The following is a 22,563-nucleotide window of genomic DNA, read 5'->3' on the forward strand; positions in this document are numbered from 1 at the left end:
TGACAATAAATATCTTTTATGTTTCAGAAGGATAGTAATTTTACTTTGGATTCATGGTAGTGTAACCTGTCAGACAAGAAAACCTCAAAAATACAGAACAGTATTTTTGCCATGGGCCCACTGACTCAATGGGAGACACATCAAGCCAATAAAGCTAATTTTGAGTTATGGGTTTCCTTGCCCTGATATCTTCAGATGACAGTCAAGAAGATGAGTCCTGAGCAAGGAAGTGCTTCTATCAAAACACAGTTTTTTTTCAAATCTGTCTTGAGTGTCCTACAGTATTATTGGGACAGATCAAAAGGCTCTAGTCTTTGGAAACTATGGATACTCCCAACTACAGATTTTAAAGCCAGAAGAGACTGTTTTATATCTTGGTCTTACCAAGGCAGCAGAACAGCCCCACCTAAAAATTTTTACATCAAACTCTACAAAATTGCAGCTTGTGTCAGGGGCTGACTTGCAGTATATTGAAATAGCTGCTAAGTACGTGATGGAAATGAATCAGCAGACAAAACAGTGTGTGCCTGTGGATTTTTGCCCCCAGCCTCGAACCATCTAAGAAACTATTGTAACTCATTTCCTCACTGCCAATGGGTACAGTCACACCAATGGCAGATAACTTGCTCCTTACCCTCTTGGGCCCAAACAAATTGTGGTACAGCGTTCTGAACCGCTTTCGGGTATAGTTGCAGCGATACGCTCCTCCCATCAGGTACTCTATCACCAAGCCAATATCTATCAGACTTATCCGATAATCAGGAGGTAAGTTTCCCTACAATGAAAAGAAAGAGGATTGTAGGGGAGGAAGAAATGATTATTACTGGTGTTGTTCAATATACTTTATAACTATGTTAGACTAAAACAAATTAAAATAGTTAAAAACAGGAATGTATTATTATGCTGGTTAATTAATTCACCTTAAAATAGATCCAACCGAAACCTGGATATTCTCGCTTGGAAAGAAGACATAAGTTAAATAAGAAGGTGAAGAACTTGTTGACAGCAACAGACGACAACATCAGTACACAGTACTCGTATTCTTCAGCTGGGGAAACAAGGAACACGATTGCAGAACAAAAAGCAGGAGGATCAGCACACTTGAAAGGTCAGGCAGGGTTGTTGAAGGCTAGTCTTGCTAGAGAGCACCTTTGCCACACCCTCTGCCCCCACATCTTCTGCACCGGCGTCTTGCTGGGCTGCCTCATCTGCTCTGCTGCGCCACTGAGGTGACGTCATGCGATGTCGTTTGCTCACATGAAACCAGCTCCTATGTGTGATCTTCACATCCTGACGGGTTTCCTTCCCACAGTTCAGAAGAGGAACAGCGGGGTGGAAAGAGCTGCCTTATCAGCGTATCTACTCTAAACGACAGCGCATGAGTTACTGTTATTGCTAGCTGCTAGAGGCAAGGTAGCTTCTGGTAGCCTCTCTTCTTGGAATTATGCACAAATAAATGAATAGCTTTGCTTAAATTTTACACCTAGTGTGAGGAAAGTATCACTGATAGTTGTAATAAACAAAATTTCTGACTCCATTCTTGGCTAATACTTTGGGGTTTTGGTCAAGAAGAAAAATACAAGGCCAGCAATTTCCTAGACTATCCCTTCTTGCACTCCTGAAATATTTTACTGAAAAATTCTCTAAGCACAGTAATCTCTCTATCTAATTTCCAGCAGTGTCAGAGACCTCTTGTCCCATATACAGAAAGATGAACTGAGTTTGTGGTGGGGGTTGTTAGCAGGATCCTGGGAAAAATTTCTGTATCCTTGCTCTCCCATATCTTTTCCTTTCTTATTCTCTGTTAAACATGCTATGAATTTCCAATGTCTTCATCATGCAGCTTTCATTGTTCATGTACTCCCTTGCATATTTCTTCCTTCCCTTTATTGTCAAGCCTGAAAATGGCACCACTGGGGTTATGAATTCTGAGATATTGCCTGCAAGGGCAATATGCTGATCCCTTTACAGGAGAAAAGGGCTGAGGGGAAGGGATTGCCCAAAATCTAAAATTTGCCTTCCTCTCCATATCATTGCCTCTGAATTGTTCAGACATTGTTCGGCGAGCAGTTCCTTACCAGAAAAGAGGGTATGATTCAGTAAGTTGGGAACAGGTCACCCACAGCTAGAGATCTCATTAAGAACACCATAGATTTACAACTCTGTCCTGTATGTCATTGTGCAAAAGATGTGACTATTCATGAGAGATGGAAAAAGAAGTAAATTATCCTTCCATGAACTGTGAGCGGTAGCCTTGGAAAAAGAAAATTAGTCTAGTAAAAAATTAACTTGTATGGTCAACATTGTAGAAGGACCAGGAAATTGCAATTTTTAGCTTCAAACTTATTCAAAACACTCTAATAAAATAATCACATTTGCTATAATGATATACAGCACAGATTACAGTTAGCCTGTAGCTCTCTTTATGTGATCATCAGAAGAAGGTTAATAATTCACATAGAACAACTTTTACGACTGCCGCGTCTTGCTGGAAATATCTGTGCATTTGCCTGGCTTCTCTGCAGATGCGCTTATTAGATTCAGAGCAGAGATGCACTAATGGGGAACAGATGGCACCGGGCCCTTACATGGCTGCAGAAGAGATGAAATGGAGGCAAAGATCCTCCTTCCTCTTCTCCTTCAGCCAAGAAGAACAAAGGCTATTTCTGTCTCTGCTCACCACGGTGCAGAAGAGTCAGGGAGGGAGGGAGGGAGGCTTTGCTGTGGTGTGCTGTCCCTGCCAGTGGGCTGGGATTTGAGAGGGTGGGGGACAAATATCAAGCAAATGGGGTGGTAAAAGGTAAGCTGCCAACTACCTTTCAGTGGTGCCCCTTAGCACAGACCTTTGCACTCTTCCTACTCTTGGCCAATCTGATGGGGGGAATTGCTATGTCCTGCAAAACCATATCAGATTATTTGTACCCAATCATTTATATTTTGAACAGTTTAAGAAAAATCATCATAAACCAAAAATTAAAAACCATTTTTTTCTTTTTTTTCCTTTTTTTTTTGGAAATGGTCTCCTCTTTCCAGAATGCTTTAAGGCAATGAAAGTTTTACTAGAACAGGGAAGAAAGCACTGGCAGCAGTGGGGATGACTAAGCTACAGTTGTAGTTCTTCAGAAAATTCCTGTTGTCTCAGGAATAGTATTAGACACTAAAACTGAATGCTTTGAAGTTACTGAGTGACAAAGAAATACTTGAACAATTAAAACAAGCATAGCAGGCAACAGGGTGCAGTATATACTGGGAAATTTGACTTTCTTGATATAGTTGTTCTGATTTCTAAAACTTCATAAGGATATTTAGATACAAAATCTCCAATAAAGTAGCTTAAATGAAAGATGCATCTGACTCTCCTAGAAAATGTTGAAATGTTTCACTGAAGAAAACTCAAAAAACCATAGCAGTAATACACTTTTTATACCAACATACATGTATATGTGGCTCTGTGCTGCTAACAAACACAGGGTTACTTCCCTAAAGTTAGGTGCTATATTAAAGCTTTGGACTACCCTTGTGGAAAGAGTTATACACGTGCTGAAGTATTTGCTGTATCAGCAGACAACACTGAACTACTCTGACAGTGGTAAGTCTGTTTGTGAAAGCAGCACACTGGTGCGAACGGACCAGAATCCCTCCAAGAACAGCAAAAAATTGAATCTACTAATTCAAGTAGAGCCAGGCTGGTCAGGAATGAGAGAGGAGAATAGCTGATTTGGGGATAGGATCGGTATCCTGATTAATAATCAATTAACCTATCAATGCTGAGATAAGCTTTCCAGTGCTAATGCATTGTTCTTTTTTTTTGCAGTAACTTCCATTTTAAAGCTGTAACTAATCAGTTATAATACATTTTCACTTCATATATGTTTTTATATTCAACAGATGATGAACCTCTGATTTTGCATTCTGAGGAATAAATAGTACTTAAAAAAATTCTGAACAGCAACATATTACCTGCTCGTTCTCTGGAAATGTAGAAATCTAGAGGCAGACCAGAGCAAAGGACTTTGAAAACATGTATGACCCAAGAGTGAATTAAGACACAATCATTATATACCCATTTTTGGAATAAAGAAGAAAACCACCAATCTCTTAATTTCCACTGTTCTTCATCAACCAGTTCAGCAGGGGAGGATTTTTTCTGATATAACCAGTAGAGGGCAACCTCCACTTATGAAAAGGGTGTCAGGCACAGCCACTGTTTCTTGGTTCTTGCTCTGAACCCATCAGTTTGCACAGTCAAGGGAGGAAAGTCAACATTCCGTGTGAAACTCTGTACCCCGACTAAGATACCAAAAAGGACATTGAGCAAACGATGGCTTTGCCCCGTATGCAGTTACCAAACTGATCAAAAAGAGAGAAGAACACAGTTCTCTAAAGCAGAGTCGTGGAGGAGTAATTTGCCTGGTTAATTGATACATACAGAATTTAAGCCCTCTGATTACTGTAAATTCTTTTAGCACGTTTCTCCACACGTGTGTGTGTGTCTGTGTGTGTTTAAGCTGCCAGAGGCAGGACAGTGGCAGTGTGACTTCCTTTCTGTAGCACAAATTCTCCGCTATGCCAAGGAGTCAGGATAGCCTTTCAAATCAAAAGGAAACCTCCCTGAGATTTATACAGATAGGTAATATAATGGCAGTAAATTAAATATTGTATGATTTGTAAGCAGATGTTTTCTATTTCAGAATTCACAATGGTTAAGAATATAAATAAGTTTTTATAGCATGCACCCTTTTGCATAGTGCAGGTTTTAAAATTAGAATGCATGCACAAAAACTGCAGAGTATGCATATCCTTTAAGTGTTGTCTCAAGGTGTCATCCTACATTTTTTGTATTTATGCTTTGTGATGCTGTAATTAAATCTCAGAGTTTAGGTATCTGGCTTCAAAATGCGTATAAACACGAAAACTAGCTTCAGCGCTGTGGTCTGGTTTTCATGCATGGTGAGGCACTTAAATGTCAAATAATGATGTCCATTAAGAAGTTATTTCCACGGAGATGCTTTCATTTAAACTGGTGTCAGATCTGCTGACTGATTTATAGCCTGGGTGACAGGTAAGCGCTGTGACTGCTCGGGTGGCAGGGCTATGGCAAGCTGTCAGATTTCTGCCAGTGACCCGTGGATGTTCCTCATCACTGACATAATGAGAAATAGAGTCACAGAGGTGCAGTTTCTGATGAAGGTGCTGGAGGACTGCCCCGAACTGATTATTTTCAAAGCCCTTAACTATATTCTAATAAGAGTACACTCCCACTTTACACAGTGGGTGTTTCTGAGGCTTCAGATGTGGGGAGAGGAAAGAAAGATACATTTAAGGAGAAATCACCATCACCTAAATTTTAGCAGTCACTGTGGCTAAATAATGTCATTAAATATGAATGTAAGTATATTTAATGCCAATTTATGTCAATGTACACCTATGAGTAATGATCCTTTTTTTGCCTGTCCTCATATCTTCTTTTCAAATGCTCCTTTAAAAATAAATATTTTATTAGGGACTCTGGGAAAATATATACACTCAGTCAATATATAAATTGTTTGGCTTTCAAAAGAGGATATTAGAAAGGTGGTATTGGGGAAGAGAAGGACTTAGAAAAGGAATCTGTTTTAATGTAAGAAGACAGATGATATTTGTTTAAAACATTTAAAGGCACATAAATAACTGCACATTTAATAAAAAAAAATTCTATTAACTTGCACTTCAAGAAGAGCAGTCAGCCTAAATGCACTCTAACTTTGCTCTGCTCCATCCAAGGGGATTTATGCATTAGAACAGTTTCAAGTTCTGTAGACATTTCATACTTTCTGATAGTCACTTAATAGATTACATATAAGTGAGCAAAGATGATGCCATGTAACACAGTAAACAGAAACAAAAACATCAGAACTTCCTAAACATTGCTACTAATTATACTATAGGTTTATTTAATAGAAAGATGGTGTCTGAAGCATTGCCATTCCCTTCCCCTGTTTCCCTTTAGTTCTGCCCAGCTCTCATGGACAGAAGAAACCACCAATCTGTGCTCTTACAAAATTTTTCCATTCCTGTTTCTGTCTTCTCTCTAGCTATTCCCATGTAAAGAAATCTCCGTGCACTGATATACTACCCTTGAGGTCTGTGTTACATAATGTCCTAGGTGGTAATCTACACGTGCTTTGACAGAAAATTCAAGTTGATGAGGTCAGCTGCAGGCTCAGTCTCCTTCCTTGACCCATATATTTAGGAGAAAAGAGACTTTCATTCATTGCTGCTGCTGTAACACCTTTAATCCTGAACACACTACTAAGGTTATTTGGTGTCTCCTTCCTGTCACTGTATATTTCTGTATTTCTCTCCTACCCTCCTAATGGGTCTTTTGAATTCAGGATGCTTGAAATGAACTTGACAAGAGGGCAGGGGAAAGCTGCACTACTTCTTTTGTATGCTTCTGCAGAGGGACACGCTTACAGTGTACCACACAACACAGCATGAGGAACCATTTCAGTGAACTATGATCCAGCACAAGGAAAATGGATATTCACAGACTCAGGAGTTAAATTAACAACATGGAAATTAGCTTTGAGGTTAGCTGCAGGTATGGAAAAATACAGATAACAGCATAAATCCACATGGTATGTAAAGCCTACAATTCCATTAGCAGAAGCACTAAAATTGAAGCATCTAAAACCATGGAGAAAGCAAGCCAAGTAACTTGCTGATTGTGCATTATATGCAAACCCTTCATATTCAGGACATTCAAACAGAGCATTCTGGTATGGCAGGGGAAGCAGAAGGCTCTGACTGAAAGCTCATGCAAAACAGAGACTGTATCTAGCTACAAAAAAGCAATCATGACATTATCTCCAACCTACCGTCTATTGGACTCTTACCTTTTTGACGTCCCTGACTAGATGATACAAAGTGTTGGACGGTCCATGTCTCTGCAAAAGACAGATAAAGAAGAAAAAATAGTTTTGCACTATTCAAAGACCTTGCGAGATGTAAATGTTGAAATGGCTTTCTCACCTTAGCAGTTTAAAAATCAGGCAACCGAGAGCACTTCTATTATATAATGTTATCAATTATTTTAGAATCAATTACAAGAGCATTATTTCACCCAATTTCTTTTTTGTCCAAAGCACTTCTGTAACAAAACCACAAGTACTGCCATACAGGGCTAGATAGGAGCAGAACGGGGTGCAGAGACCGGGAGGGGGCTGAAGGGAAAACAGCAGGAGAGATGCAACCTTCCAGCACCCGCAGCCCACTGTTGGCAGCTCAGAGCGCTCCTGCACCAGAGGTTGTATCTGGGCTGATGACCACTAAAGGCATGTGCAATCTGTGAGCTTGTCCAATCTTTTTTGAATCCCATCTGACATACAAAACAGATGATGGTAATAACTCACCCAAATTTAATTACATGTTGTGTGGAGAAGTATTTTCTATTCAGCTACTTTTTTGACTGCTGCTGATATTTTCAGAGACTTTTATAGGAGGTCTCCTTGGCTGTGACTGATGATAGATATGAGAACATCACTGCACGTGCACAGAGTCTGTTTCCCTACTATGCTGCAGTTATCAATGTTTAACTTGATATGCACCAGTCAGTAAGTGTGATTAGACTTTCCTGCAGTTCTTCACATGCAGCTTCAAATTTGCCTATCGTGAATGGCCCTGCATCACCTTCAGGTCCCTTGTTCCTTCTCTGTCTATTTTTCAAATCATCTCACTATTTTTCAGATCATCTCTAAATAGACTGAACAACATTCATCCCAGCACAGGCACTTGGATGAATCTGATAGTAAGCTCCATTTGTGCTGAAAACTGAGCATTTATTCCTACCCACTGTTTTCTATCCTTCCAGTATTTAATCCACAAAATCCTTACCTTCTACACCATGAGAAGCCTAATTTCTTTAAAAACCTTTAAGGATTAACATTGTCAAAAGGTTTTGAAAACCCAGGTGTATCAAGTGCATCATCCTTATTCTCTTGCATGTTGACTTCAAAAATGGTAATAGGTTTCTAAGGCTTGGCACCTCTCTACAAAAGCCATGTCACTTTTTTCCGTTGACATAAGATTGATTCCTGTGTCTATTAATTCTGTTCTTTATTGTATTTTTACAAATTTGCCATGGCAGAAGTCACTCATGCTGGTCTGTAGTTTTCCAGGTCACTCTCAGGGCTCATTTTAAAGTTTGGCACTTTTCATTTGGCCTTTTATTCCTTTAGTGCTGATGCTATTATGGACGCAGTATGTCATATACCACAATTGGTAGTTCAGGAATTTCACAGCCAAGGTCTTTTTGAATTCTTGCATGAATAATTTCCAGTGATTTCTATAGTTTACGTAAAAAATTTCTTCTAAAAGGTCTTCTCTTAGCTGTAGAACTGAAGACCTTCCTCAAACTTATTCACTGTAAAAAATAGCTGCAGTACAAGAATGACACTGCTTACCTCTGTAGCAAGAAAGCTCCTAGGCTTTCTTTTCTTAATACATATATGCTAGTATAGGTAGGCAAAGTTCAAACCAATCAAAAAACAGATGGAAATCTCTTGCTCTAGGGCAGCACAGGTACCTGTTCCTCTATATTTTGCACAAATTTAATAAATTCTTCTTGTATTTGATATTTTTGAAAGACTGACTTCTGGTCACCATCTGTATGAAACATCTCTGGATAACAGCCCGCAGTGTGGCAGATAATGATGGCAATGCTTTGAAAAGTACTGGCAAAACAAAGCTTTTGAAAAGCCTTGTGCACTATAACACAACCTCTTTTTGACAGACAGACAGAAGAGCTAGACAATTCTTGAAGATTTTTTCCATACCACTCAAGCAATTTTAACTTCTTGCTTTCTCCCATTAGGCAGTTATGATATGTATGCTGGAATGTGCTTTGGAGTGGAGAACTGAGAAGCAATTTGGACCTGTGCAGTTTTATATTTGTTTTAAGGGTGAAGATATAAAACTCACAAACAATATTTTAAAAGTCATAACTATTGTTTTTGGAACATTCTGTGAAAACATGCGGAGGTCCTTCACTGTAGTGTCACTCAGGACTCCTGAAATTACCAGATTTTACCTTTAAAGTCAGAATGTCTTCCCAGTAAGGTTGCTTTATTTGTCTTCTGGTGTCTGAGTTTAACATTTGCAGGGTTTTTCTGAAACCATGGAGAGCCTCAGGAGTCATATCTGACCATCCCACAGGTGCTAACTTGCCAGTTACCGTCTTCCAGCCCGTGCAGTCTGCCTAAATCTAAGGTCTATCTTATTGGAATTACAATGACCAGAAATCAGCTGGTAGTATGTGGTGTTTAATTTATGTGTCACGAAATACACACAGGGACATTAAGTGGGTGAGTCACAGAGAGCTCCATTACATGAGAGACAAAGCTAAGAGACAATGTGGACTTCTGATATGGAAAATTTCCCCAGCAGATGTTGGCTGCTTTGTGCATCATCATGTCATTATAGTATGGGTGGGAGCTAAAACAAGGAATACAGAGATAGAAAATTTGCCTTAGGTTGGCCCTACCGTATTGTACAATTCCTCTAGCCGGGAGATGGTGAGAAAACGATGCATGCTTACTCCATTCTCTATGAGTAATTTCACAAAATCCACTCTGTCCAACACCAGTGCATCCAGCATTGCTTGCTCAAGGGAGCCCACCTGCAAAGCAAGCAATTAACTCAGGCTGTTCCCGGGTACTGAGGGCCATTTCCAGCTAGTTCTGTCACCCTGGCACAGGCAGACACTTCTGCCAAAATCCTGGGGGTTGCTTTGCTAAGCCTCAAATGGGATAATCACAGTCTATATCTGTTTCTCTGATTCAGAGAAAAATGAGTGTCAGTGTTAAGATTAACATACTTTAGGAAATCCAGATTAGCACCAGGGAACTGAAACCTAGGGAACTGGTGACCACACCTCTACTCTGTTTAGCATCTCATTATCTTTATTTCTTGCTTTCTAGAGAAACATTTTAATTATATTGGATATATTTATATGTATGCACACACACTCACTTTAATTCAATCCTTATGAGCCTTCCCCTTAGTTTGTGGTGTTGAAACTCAAGGAAAGTTTGAAAGTTAGAAAACAGAAACAGTTTCACAAACAGTAATTCCTCAAAGGGCAAAATGCAAGAGGTCTTCTTATGCATAACTTCTTCTTTTCTATCTCTTTCAGATTGGTGAGAGACAAAGAGATGGGAAGGTACTTCATATTTACAGTTTTTAGCTTGCAAAATGATCGCAGGCTACAATATTTACAAAAATTGTCACTATGATGTGGTGATAGAGTGATATCAGTAGTGGCAGTTTAGTCCCATCTAAAACTCTGCTGCATGTTGTTACATGCCTATGCCCAATATTGAAGGCATGAGAAACAGTCATGTTGATTCTATAGCTGAAAAGGTATAGATCTTTTAAAATCACAGCTTTTAGGGGCAGCAAGCTCCAGAAATTATGTTTAAAATAAGTATATTTAAAAAGGCATTTTCCTATGTTATAATTTTTCCATGGGGAGATGTAAACGCTCATGTAATGATGGGGCTAGCATATGAATTTTTTGTGAAAATGACATAGCAAGTGTCACAGTATTGAATATGGTGATTCAGCTAAACCTTCTGAATAAAGATGTCGGGGGGGTTAAGGAGCTGCGGGTGGAGGCCAGGTCTCTCTGGTCCTCCTGAGTGACTTTCTACTGCTGTAAAAACTGCAGCACGAGATGGAGCTGTGGCACGGCAAACTGCTGCTCTGCTGCACCACATTGGGTTCAATGCGTGTGTTGAAGTTCAAGGTATATTTACAGCCCTCCCACGGAGCTCTCCCACTGAGCGGCCTGGCCGCGGTGGCCCCTCACAGGGAAGGTGCTGGCCAAGGCAGCAGCTGGAGCCGGGGTGAAGCAGGCAGGCTGGCATCCAGCAGCACCAGGCACAAAATTGGGTTTGGAGCCACAGCACTACCGTGGTAACGTTGCAGCTCAGCTCTCCTGTCCACCTGATGACCTCCAACACCTGTGCAGTGTAATTTTGATGTCCAGTCATCAGCAAATTCAGTATATAAAAACATATAGTATGCAGAGCTGAAATAAGTTCTGCCTTTCATTTAATTTATAGCCATTATTTATTTTACCATGACTTTGAACAGACACTTGCTTTTCTCAGTATTCAAAATGTTTTTTTTAAAACACTCAATGTGTTATTTCCTATCTTTCTGAAGGTGTCGTCTTTCAGTGTTAAGGCATCGCTAGGTGTCATCATTTCCTTGAACAAGTGAACATTTTAGCATGTTTGTAACCTTGCCTGCCTTCGGTAGCTATGAACGGGAATTCTGCATTTGACTAAGAACATGACACAGTATATTTTAAACCCTCACAAAATTGGTTCAAAACCACCACCACCATAAAAAAAAAAAACAAAAAAACGCATTTAATGTTCCATAAAGTTTAAAATGTTTTCAGTAGAAGATGCTGTGTGTATACTGTACCGGCCACTGTTGCCCATAAATAAAGATCTGACTGCGGGCGATGTCTACTCTATTCCAGGCTAATGCGAGGCTCAGTTGGTCGGGAGCAGATGCATTAGCTCCTGTGTATATAGATGGGGGTGCAGGGAAGAGAGGAGGAGAAAATAAAACAAGACATACTTTAGACTCAGTTAACAGTCCACCGTAATAATCCCTCTTAGTCAGAAGCCTCACAGATGTCCATGTCATTTCTGCAACTAATTTCAAATTAAAACAAACCCAAACCTTCCATTGCCCCTGTAATAAAGTACTGATTCTCAAATCTGAATCTATCGTTCTCAAATTGTCTCACTGACATTAATAATTACTGTACAGTGCCCTTGAAAAGGTAAGTGTTATAACTGGCAGATTCATTTGTGGTGGAGTGCGCTGGTCTCCCTCCATTCAAAGAGGAAGCAGAAATAGAGTCCAAGAGTGCTCCTGCTCCAGTTGCAGGAATATACATATATACACACACACACACACACGCACACACACACACACACACATTTATATACATGTGTATGCATGTGCATGTGCACCTGCACGCATATGTACACAGACACATGCATCTACAAATAAGTTCAAATCCCATGAGCGCCCTTATTTAAATAAACATGCATTTTGTACATATCTTTTATGCATTCCTGCCTGATGAAGGAGGATTCATGCCAGCAGAACTGGCCTGAATGAGCTGATCAACAAAATAAGTAAAGTGCCCTTCAACTTTTAACTACATGCTTGCTTACACAGATTAGACGATTCTATAAATGCTCATTTATAAATGGTCTAATACCTCCACTTTTTTCATGTCTTCATATATTCTTATACTGAAAAATGGTCCTGATGGAGTGAACACAAATAAGAGCTTTACATTACTTGAAAAAAGTTTTGTTCCTGTTTCAGTACTATCCAAAACTGTGCACTGTCCCAGCTGAAAGCAGAAGCTGAAATCAGAGGCACAGAAAACATATAGGCTAATCATGCCATCATGGTGGCTGCTGAAATCCTGTGAAGGATCAGTAGACCTCAGGAAAGCTTAGCTTACAGTTTAATTTCAAAATTCTCAACTTTTCAGTCACTTCACTGCCATGAAACTTTGCCAAATATTTGGCAATTTCTGAAGCAATTAATTGGGAGAAATGCAATGTGGGAGAATTTGCAAAATGAGCTCCAATAAAAAGGTAGGTGATGCAAGAGCAGAAAGATAGATAAGAATGAGGAAAAGGAAAAAAAAAGTAGTGAAAAGAGAAAATCACCTTTCTGCAGCTGAGAAGTGACAAGAACAGCCCTGTGTGTAAGACAATGATTCTCTTTGCTTCATACTACGATACAGAAAAAACCTCTCACCAGAGTCCTCATGGGGCACCCCAACAATATCTGAACCTTTTTGAACTTCTTATGTAAGTGACATATGACATTCAAGAACAGAAAATATTCACCTTTGGAGAGAGCAAAAATGTCTATACAGTTCTATTTATAAAACCAGAAAAAACCTGCCCAGAACGGTATAATAAATTAAGTACAGAGAGTGAATAATATTCTCTCTCGCTCCCAGACAAACAGTAGACCCTCTCAAAATGTCAATGGGCCTCCTTCTTGTCTGTGTGCCTGCAAGGAAAGGGAGAGCCTCGTCGTGTGCTCAGATGAGGTACCTGGTGGCAGCAGCTGAGGCATATGGGTGAACCCTGCAGTCCAGGAGTGGTGGTGGAGATCCACCTCCTGACTTGGTTAAACTGGAGTAGCAGCAGTATGGCCTGGGCACCAGGGGATGCTGCCTTGTTAGAGTCCGTTTTGGATGGAGAAAGTTCAAAACGGGTTGCAGGAAAAAGGGGTTACACACGCTCTCCCCAGTTCAGCCAAAACTCAACTCAAAGCATTGAGGCTTAACGTGGCTTCAAGGAAACACCTTCTGACCTGTAGGAAGGAGTCTTCTCCAGAGGTCTGGCACTACCGGGCCTTTTTGTGCTTTTCTGTGCAGGAACGGCTTTGGGAAGGACCGGGTTGCTGGGCAAACATGGGGCCGCCTGGTTCATGTGGTCACAGGGAAGAGCACTAGACATGGGGTCTGGAGTGGTTGCGCCTCCTGAACGTACTCCAAGCCCAGCAGTTCATTAAGACTGCTTTTCTTGTGCATGCTTGCTGCTCCAGAAATTGGGGAGAGGAGAAAGCACGCTGTGGTCCAGCCTCCACCTCCCTCCACAGCCTGCAAAGCTGCTCGCTGCAGAAGGGTTTTCCTGCAGGCGGCTGTGCGGTCCCAGAGGCAATGCTCTTCTCAGCTCTGGTTACTCTAACGGTTTCTTTTATTATCCAGCAGCGTGCTGGAAACATTTGGTAGTTGGAGGAAACGTATGGTTTCTCAAGGGGTTTTTGTAGTTCATGTCCAGACCAGCCCCACAGTTAGCAGAGATGGGGCAGTAAGCACTGGCATGCACTGCCTTGCATGAGCACAGCAGGGCGACTGCCCCGGCGGCTAGGAAACCCTCTCACTTCTGCCTTTGCTTGGCTGTCTTCTGTGATTTTCAGGTGAATTTAGATTATAGTGCTGTTACATGAGAGGAGAAACAAAACAAAAGCTATGGGAATTTATGCAGAATAGCATATGGGCTGGGGATGCAGTTTAATTGATTTTATTCCAGGATGCACAGATGACTTTTGACTTAATGAAGAAAAGAGAGTATTCAGGCTATTTCAGGTGAAATTCTACCTGGCATTAAAAAGCAAAGATAATTCCACTAATACAAGAAATATTATCTTGAACAAATGTGAGATGAGTTGTCCTAAGATATTGTTTCATTTTTTCCATGGAAGACAGAGGGAACATTGTGAGTGAGGATTGCAGTAGGTGTCACAAACCATTCATTGACCTGACTCAGTAAGAAGAACCCCAAAAGCAACTCTTGTGAGGATTCATCTTACTCATGAGCACCACTGCAATGCACTCAAATCACAGCCAAAATATTCAGGAAATGTTAAAAAAAAAACCCAAAAAACAGAGTTAATAACCTGTTGCTCTCATCAGCTCAAACCAGAGGATCACACTGGAACCACTTCTTAGGCCCTTAATACTGTCAGTGGTGAGAGATTAGCTTTTCTTCTCCTCATGATTCTGTTTTACCCAATCTCACGGAAAGGTTTTCTGCTTAGTTCCATTGTATTATTTTAATTACCATAGCATACTTATTGCTTGAAATAGTGTTTTAGGCAATATGTCTAATGTCTATATAATATTTACTCAATATTCTAATGTCTGGCACAACATAAGATATGTTGCTTGAAAGAATGTACTAGTCAATATGATTAATATCTGCTGTGTGGTTCTTCCTTCCCTTCATTTGCTGCCAGAAGAAAAATTCCATTTGGGATGTAATGCATTGTTTTAGCAGAATTTTATTTCAGTGTAGATTTTGTTAGATATGGATACATGCTAAACAAGAGAAGCTGAATGAGCAAGGAGGATATATCTGTGACAGGTGTTAGCTGCAGGTATTAACTTATGTTCTTAGGCTGGTCATCCAGAGAGAGCTCTGGATGAACTCAGACCTCTTGCAAAGATTCATCTAGTAAAAATTCCATTCACATCAGACAATCTATCTGATATCTTGGATCAAAAATGCAATACACTTTGATGGTAAAGCCTGGGACCATCAACTTGACTCTATCCTAGGTGAGCCAGGGTACAGGTCAGAAAATAAGTATTGTGCCCTGAGGAGATGCACTACAGGTTTTATAAACTGACTGAGTTTTACTGTGACCAAAGTAAAACCTCAGATGGATTCCCTAGGGAGAGTCTATGGTACTCAGTGGTCAGGAGTCTGGAAAGCTGAACTGACATGACACCGATTTGTCTAGACTATTGTTGGAAACTCCAGAAGACTCATTTCCACAATGCTTTAAGCACCTCAGTGCCTCTTTGAAGCATCATTTAAATAAAAGAATTAGATTAGGAAAAACAGCAATACAACTTAACTTTCTCCTGTGCATCTCAGCATGTCATATATTGCCTTCTGCTTCGTAGATTACAAGCTTTTTGGAGAAAGAACTGTATTTCCACTACATTTGCTACAAGTACCTTCATGGCTTTTTGCCAATCATTTGGCAATAACAAAACCAATAGAAACAACTACAGGGCAGTTACCAGACATCTGGCCTAACTCAGAAACATACCGGACTGAGCTAACGTTAATCCTTCTGTGTCAGGGATTTCATGGTTGACAGACCATCACACTGTGTCTTCCAGGACCATCTGATACTACATGATGGCTATTCAGTGAGCATGAATCATGACTTATTCACAGGCTGGAAGCCATGCAGAGGCATCAGGTCTGCATTAGCCTAACAAGGCTCATCTTAGAGGGCTACATGGCATTAATATTATAATAAGCATGTACCACACAACATCTCTTTTCCAAATATTAACTATTACACTGGGAAGGCTTCTGGAGCACCAGCCGAAACGTGACTGGTGCTGCTAGTAAGCTGTAGACATTGCAATGGCCTTGTGAACTAGGATCTTTGATGCCCCTTCAAAACAATGATATTTTAGCACATTGCAATATGTTGCCTTTAACTTCCCTGTCATATGTTTTTTGCTGAATTAGAAGCTGCAAAAGGACAAAATCCATTACTGTTTCAGTTCCAACTGTTCCAGTTAAGAGAGCACACACAGTTAAACTGTATCAATAAATGGACTTGCTACAAAAGCATGCGGTTGGAAACTTACTTTGCACATTTGTATGTCTCTCAGAATTAAAAAAAAAAAAGGAATTTACAAGCCATATGCTGTTGTGACATCCATGCAATATAAATTGATAACCAGTTTGGATGCCATTCCCTGGTTTATTGGAGATCACTTCCAAGAAACATATAGCTGCTGACAAGATTAAACAAGTGGTTCATGAAAACAAACACGGAAATAATCTCTTGTACTCCTTGAAGGGTCTGGGATTTGTGGAATATCTGGGACAAGAGAGTTCCTGGTGTGTGTGCCTGGTTCCAGATTAAAAAGATGATAGCACACTGCAAATCTTACACAGTAAGCAGGAAATGATAGTCTCTATTTCCCAGTCCTTGTCCTCAACCTATTCCCTAAACAAATCACTCACACCAGGGTGGGATTAGTAATTAGCTTTTATGTATCTTTTCTATTATTATTAAGCAACAATTGCAAAATCCTGGTCAGTGAGATTGTGAAAAAGTAACCAATAATCAGACACTGGTTTCATTCTTTCCTCCGTCTCTTTTTCACACAATTTGGAAGAGTTGAAAGAGAATAGTTCCTGAATGTAAACACTCATCAAGAGATCCACTCTTCAAAGCTGCCTAGGAGTTAAACAGAATTAGACAAATGCTTCAGTACTGCTACCTTTAATTTCTTGAAAGCCCAGACTATCCATTATCTTGATTTTTTACCATGAAGGGTGTATTGACAGAAAGACAGTGTTTCTTTCAAGCTGGGCCAGAACCTTTGTGCTGTGACACTGTGCATAAAGACAACTGACTTGTTTGAGACAAGAGATTTCACCTCTGCACACACTGATTAAAAAGTCATATGCATTTTCATTCTCTGTACCCAGAAAATGCAGGTTAGCAGGATCTAAAGCAGCATCTGATAAATCTAATCTCTGAGTATCTTCATAATCAGAAAGTGATGAGGAGCAGAGAAGATGATGTTTAAGTTTTAGCTCCTCTGACTCTTGAACAAGACACAAATGCTGCCATCAGCAAATTACAAAATCATGAAGGTCAGGAAAGCCTGAAAGGAGATGTCAACATTACTTATGCAGGTCCAGGCTCCTTCTAAGGTATCAGAAGTTCACTATGATGTCCTATACTACCTTTGAAGAAGGAAGGTCATTTCATTTACTAAGGAGAAGACAGGATCAGTTAGGCACTTGCAAAATGGATGTCCTACATCAGAGAGGACTACTGCAGAATACATGTCTATCCAGACGGCAAACTTGGTACAGCTGCTTGTGTAAATACAGCAAAAGAACTTTTTAAATAGAGAACAATCCCTCCCAGCCCTATGATTTATTTTCTTCAGCTGCTGAGAGGATTGCTTTCAAAGTGGTTAACAACTTTGAGGAATCTATGTTGGCATTCAAATTTTGAAAATATACTTGCAAAAAGCAGAATGACAACTTTAAGAAGAAAATTTGTATCTTACCAATAGGAATCAAGAGCAGCAATCTCAATGATTGCCTCAAAAGCAAATGTTAAGTCAGTACACTGCACACTGAGGATAATGAAGGATCCAGTTATATTAAAGACCACAATGAAATCTGCAATTAAAATATTTTTTCAGGATAGGGATGCAGAGGAAAAGAGGAATGTGGTGTTGGATATGATTCAGGTTTCTTACTTTGAATTAATTTCTTCTTCATTTCTGAAATGCCTTGAGATTTAACTACACAGTTGTCTAAAACTTGCTACCCAAGGGTAGCAGCAAAACAGTCATGCTACCTACAGGCCAAACAACTGGCATCTTTATCAAGATGGAGAAAGAGATGGAGCAAGCGATAATAGAAAAGTCTAAAGAAACAGAAGCTACTGGAGAAAATAATCCCAGCTCATTTCTTTAGTTAGTAGTTATCAACTTGCAATCATCTTTCTAAAGTGGACAGTGCTTGCTTATTCCTCCTGTTCAGGCTTTTGGTTTGAAGTAGCATTTATGCAATGAGACTAAAAACTGTGTAAAAGGTAAACTTTTTTTTGCTTGAAAAGGTGAAAGTAATTCAAGCCTTTTGCCTTTTCTTTTCATATGGCTTCTGTCAGCCTGCACAGGAGAAACCAAGAAGAAAACCGAGCCCTGAAACAAGCAAGAATAGTTCTCATTAGCTTTTGAATCCTCAGCAGTTCAATTAAGTTTTATGACATGACTCAAACTCAAGTCTACCACATGGCAGTATGTGTGGGGGTGGCAATAGCTTGATGACAACTGCTAAAGTGCTTCATAAAACATAATTTTTCCCAGTTACCTTCTGAGGTCTGTTCCCTAATGATTCTCAGAAACACGCTTTAAAATTGTTTGGTATTTTCTTATTCTCTGTTTCTAAAGTCAATATAGCCTGTGATACATAGTGGAATGAAGTTCTATCAAACAAGATGACTATGGTGATTTACAAGCTATTTTTACTGCACATGCAGTTTATGAAAACCCCCACTTGCGGAAATACCATGTAAATGGAGGGCTAGACCCTGCAAACCTTTGCTTGGGGGAGTAGTGCTTCATCAGGCAAGTACATGTACTTCAGAACCTTTAGAACATCACCTCTTTCTGTATTTGCAAGCAGGTATTCAGCTATCTGATAACATCATAAGGTGAAGAGAACCAAACTTAATTGCCTAAAAGTCTGCAAGACCAGGACCTGTAATGAACTGTAATTCGAAAATATTTTAGAAACAGCAGATTTATCATAAGACAATCTTTAAGAGCACAGGCATAACACGTAAGGGCTTAGAAAGATTTAGCCAACCATGAAGTTTAAGGTTACAACCGCTATCAACACAGTAGTCCAGTTCTTAAATCTATCTGCAGAGGATGGAAGAAATTCCATCCTAGACTCTCCCACAAGAATTAGAAATAAAGATATTTTTCTTTTACTATAGTGCCAGTTTTATCTAAGAGTAGATAGCCACTTTCTGGAGTTTCTACTAGCCATGAAGATAATTTTAATTCTGAAAAGTTCTTTGGCTGTCTATTCATGGGTACTAATCTTCTAAAGTAAATAGTGTGGGGGGATCACCATTAAATCATGGCAGGTCAGGTAGTCTGAAACTCTGCCGGTCATCCAGTGTTTATGAATCACTAACCAAGATGGCTGCTGCAAATTATTTCTTGAATTAACATGCTTTGAAAAAGGAGATATGCCAGTATTTTAAAATGACGAAGGAATAACAATATTTTTTGTTTCCTGACTACTGATGTTTCTTCTGACACACTAGAATTGTGGGGGAGAATAAAGATTCAGAGAGGAAAAACAGTAGCTATACAAACGTTAAAGTAAGAACTAGATCTGTATAAAGCAGTTGGAACAAAAAATATACTTCAATTTCATGGTAAGAATTTACTACCTCGATATGGTATATATTGTCAATAAATGCAGGTTCCAGTACAGCAGAGACACCAAGACAATCCATTTGGATTGTTACAGGCTCACTGTGAAGTGAAACTCTATTACCTTTCAGTAATGCTGTCAGGATAGCTAAATCAATATCCTGGTGTCCTTCTGATCCCATGCGAAATACTGTGATCTGAAATGTTAAAAGATAATACCATTATTGAAAGCATGGTTATTTTTTTAAACAGAAATTAAATGAGGGCAGCATTTTCTGGATCTCAAAATGTCCTGATTGTTACGAGATAATGATCTTATTCTAGTCATTTATGGGAAGCTTATTAGATAGGATTAACACACAATATTTTTGTGAGATAAAATTCACTAAAGGTAGAAATTGTATTAATGAGCATCCAGAAGAATAATCTCCAGTGATACTTACGGGATGAAATCAGGGATGAAAGGTTGTTCTTGTATTAGAGTAACATTAGATTTAGGGTGTCCAACACATTACTTCAGTAGAGTTAACCTTGGATAAATTAGGTGTATTATAGGTTGTGGGCCTAGTTTATGGAGTATGGCATTGAAAAATGTTTTCCAGCAAACCCAGCAACCTATTCAATTTCATGATTTTATATCGCAGAAAGTCTGCTACATAATCTAAGAACGGGGTTTATACCAGGTCCAGAAAATCTTCAGGCACGTGTAGTCAGTGACCTAGCACTACAATATATATAAGTTCAGAGGCAGTGAGGTGAAGTATACAACTCATAAGGAATAAAAATGAATATAGTGGGGCTGTTCTTTCAGGCCAGTTTAACCCCTGGTCATGGGGTGCACTGAAACATTTAGAAGTGCAAATCCTCTTGCTCCTTCCGTTACTGTGGCAATAGCTGCTCTTGGGCCCCTGCTTCTTGTGAGGCAACAGAGACTGCAGCCTTTTATTAGTGCCTTTTCTTTACTAATGCCGCCTATGTCACTGTTTTGATCTGAACAACTGATATCAGCTTTTTTCCTGTTTTCCACAGAGACTGCCTCCAAGGATTACCAGCCTTTCGTAGCTCAGCTACTCTGATGCACCTCAGTTACCTCTGTGCTGATTAGAAGTAACCTCAACCACTTTCTCTCTCAGGGTGCAGTCAAATACAAACAACTACAAAGTGATTTATAGAAGACTATTTAAAAACAGGCAGAGATGAGGAAGGAATAACAGACCCAACTCACTAGAATTCCTGAGTTTAGGTACGGATTAAAAAACTTAAGAATTTAGGCCTCTTTCTATAGCTTTTCAAACAGAAACAGCCCAAACTGCTTCTGCTTTGGGAGAGTGTGGATTTAGACCACACCTTGGATTTCACAGCACAGCCTGAGATACAACCATTTTACAATTAATTTTCTGACTTATTTTTTTTCTGCTAAAGGACAGAAAACTTTCAACACAGCATGTACATTCCATCTCCTGGAAGTACCTGAGCTAATGCTACCTCAAGACATCAGTCTCTATTAGAGCTACATCTCCATTTCAAAAATTGCATATTACAACTGACACAGCTTAGGTTGTCTATGACACCTGAATTTGTTTTTGAAACTGTTTATTTGAATATTATTTGCTAAAATCCTTTCTATTAAGTCTAATGTACATTACTGCTGCCTTGATGGAGATGCAAATGATTCACTATCACGTAATTAATTTCTTTATAAATGTTTTAGTTGATATCTTTAATTAAGTATTATATAATCCTACTTTATACTCATATTCAGCAACGTATTTAGCCCCCTAATTTCCCAAATTCCTACTTATATAGCAGCACTGAACTGCAACAGTGTACTAGAAGGGTATACAGCTACAGGGAAAGGAGAGGTATAAACTGGCCAAGCTAAGACAATGCTTCAGTGGCAAGCTTCAGTTTACCAGCTGAAATGGCCCTGCAGAATATACTCCAGGAAATGCAGTTTAGCTGTCCTGAAGTGGAAGGCTGCCCCTATTCCACCTTCTCTTTACCCTGGGAGCTCTAGTGAGATCAAGGGGAAATAAGAGATTTTGGCATCAGTGCTATCAAAAAATGCTTGGCACTGAAGAGGCAAACTGGATCAAATCACACTCAACCTGGCCTAGCTCACTTAATCAGCTGATTTACATGCCATCTAAAAAAGTTAATGTGAGAAAGCATTTACATTCAGTGTCTGCCCCAGCTAGATGGTTTTCAAATTTGATATAGTTTGACCCTTGAAAGCATTCCTGAGAGATACCATAAATACTTCAAATGATACTTTAATGATTTATCTTCCTTCCTCCCCCAAGAGTCTATGGATGTTTCTGACAAACATACTTGATGTCCACCCTTGTATCACAGTTTTTCTTATCTTCCCAGTGTCTGGCAAGGAAACTTTTCCCCGTCAGTGCCTGTTCCTCTGACCTGCAGAGCACAGGTAAAACTTCTAGGGATAGCAATATGCTTTCCTATATATGTGTCATCCCCAAACACAATAAAAACATGAACTGATGAGCTCAGCCGCTCTGCTGTACGAGCTTGTGACGCGATTCCCATGCTACCGATGACGAATGGTACCATGGAGGTTAGCAGCCAGGCAGCCAGGTCAGGAGGCGGAAGGAAGAAAAAGCCTTCCTCCCCTTCCCTTGACAGGAAAGAGAAACATCTCCCTTGTTGCTGCCAGCTCTGGCAGCTGTGGAAAATAAGTGGGTGAACACAGTGTTGCTGCAAATCAGTCTGAGCATAATATCCACGCACTGCTTGGCAATTTCCGTCCCGATTTTGCATCAACAGGCAGCTCCTGGCGAAGAGCTCAGCTGGGAGTGCTTTGTTTGAAGTGCCGATCTTGGTGGCACCACCGTATGGCTAAAAGCCTGTTTTTTCCCTTAAGGTCAGGTAAAGCAGTCTGCACATTGGGACTTGAAAACACTGAACAAAGGGAGTTCTGAGCATGTAGAGGAAGAACAAACGAGGCTAAACGCATGCTCAGTGAACCCCCAGCTTGTGAGGTAAGCTAT

At 39.9% G+C, this 22,563-nt stretch overlaps 1 protein-coding gene across 1 annotated transcript in view; it reads right to left on the reverse strand.

Moving 5' to 3' along the window:
- TRPM3 (transient receptor potential cation channel subfamily M member 3) overlaps window positions 1-22,563 on the reverse strand; it is a 280,268-nt gene that overhangs the window by 48,048 nt on the left and 209,657 nt on the right. The window contains exons 9-14 of the mRNA XM_067316547.1: window positions 19,677-19,749; window positions 11,476-11,576; window positions 9,524-9,658; window positions 6,879-6,929; window positions 921-956; window positions 635-775 (exon numbers count right to left, since the gene is read on the reverse strand). Of these exons, the coding sequence (XP_067172648.1) occupies window positions 635-775; window positions 921-956; window positions 6,879-6,929; window positions 9,524-9,658; window positions 11,476-11,576; window positions 19,677-19,749 (537 nt within the window). The remainder of the gene's footprint in view (window positions 1-634; window positions 776-920; window positions 957-6,878; window positions 6,930-9,523; window positions 9,659-11,475; window positions 11,577-19,676; window positions 19,750-22,563) is intronic.

The sequence above is a fragment of the Apteryx mantelli genome, chromosome Z (genome assembly GCF_036417845.1).
Source record: "Apteryx mantelli isolate bAptMan1 chromosome Z, bAptMan1.hap1, whole genome shotgun sequence".
NCBI classification, from domain to species: Eukaryota; Metazoa; Chordata; class Aves; order Apterygiformes; family Apterygidae; genus Apteryx; species Apteryx mantelli.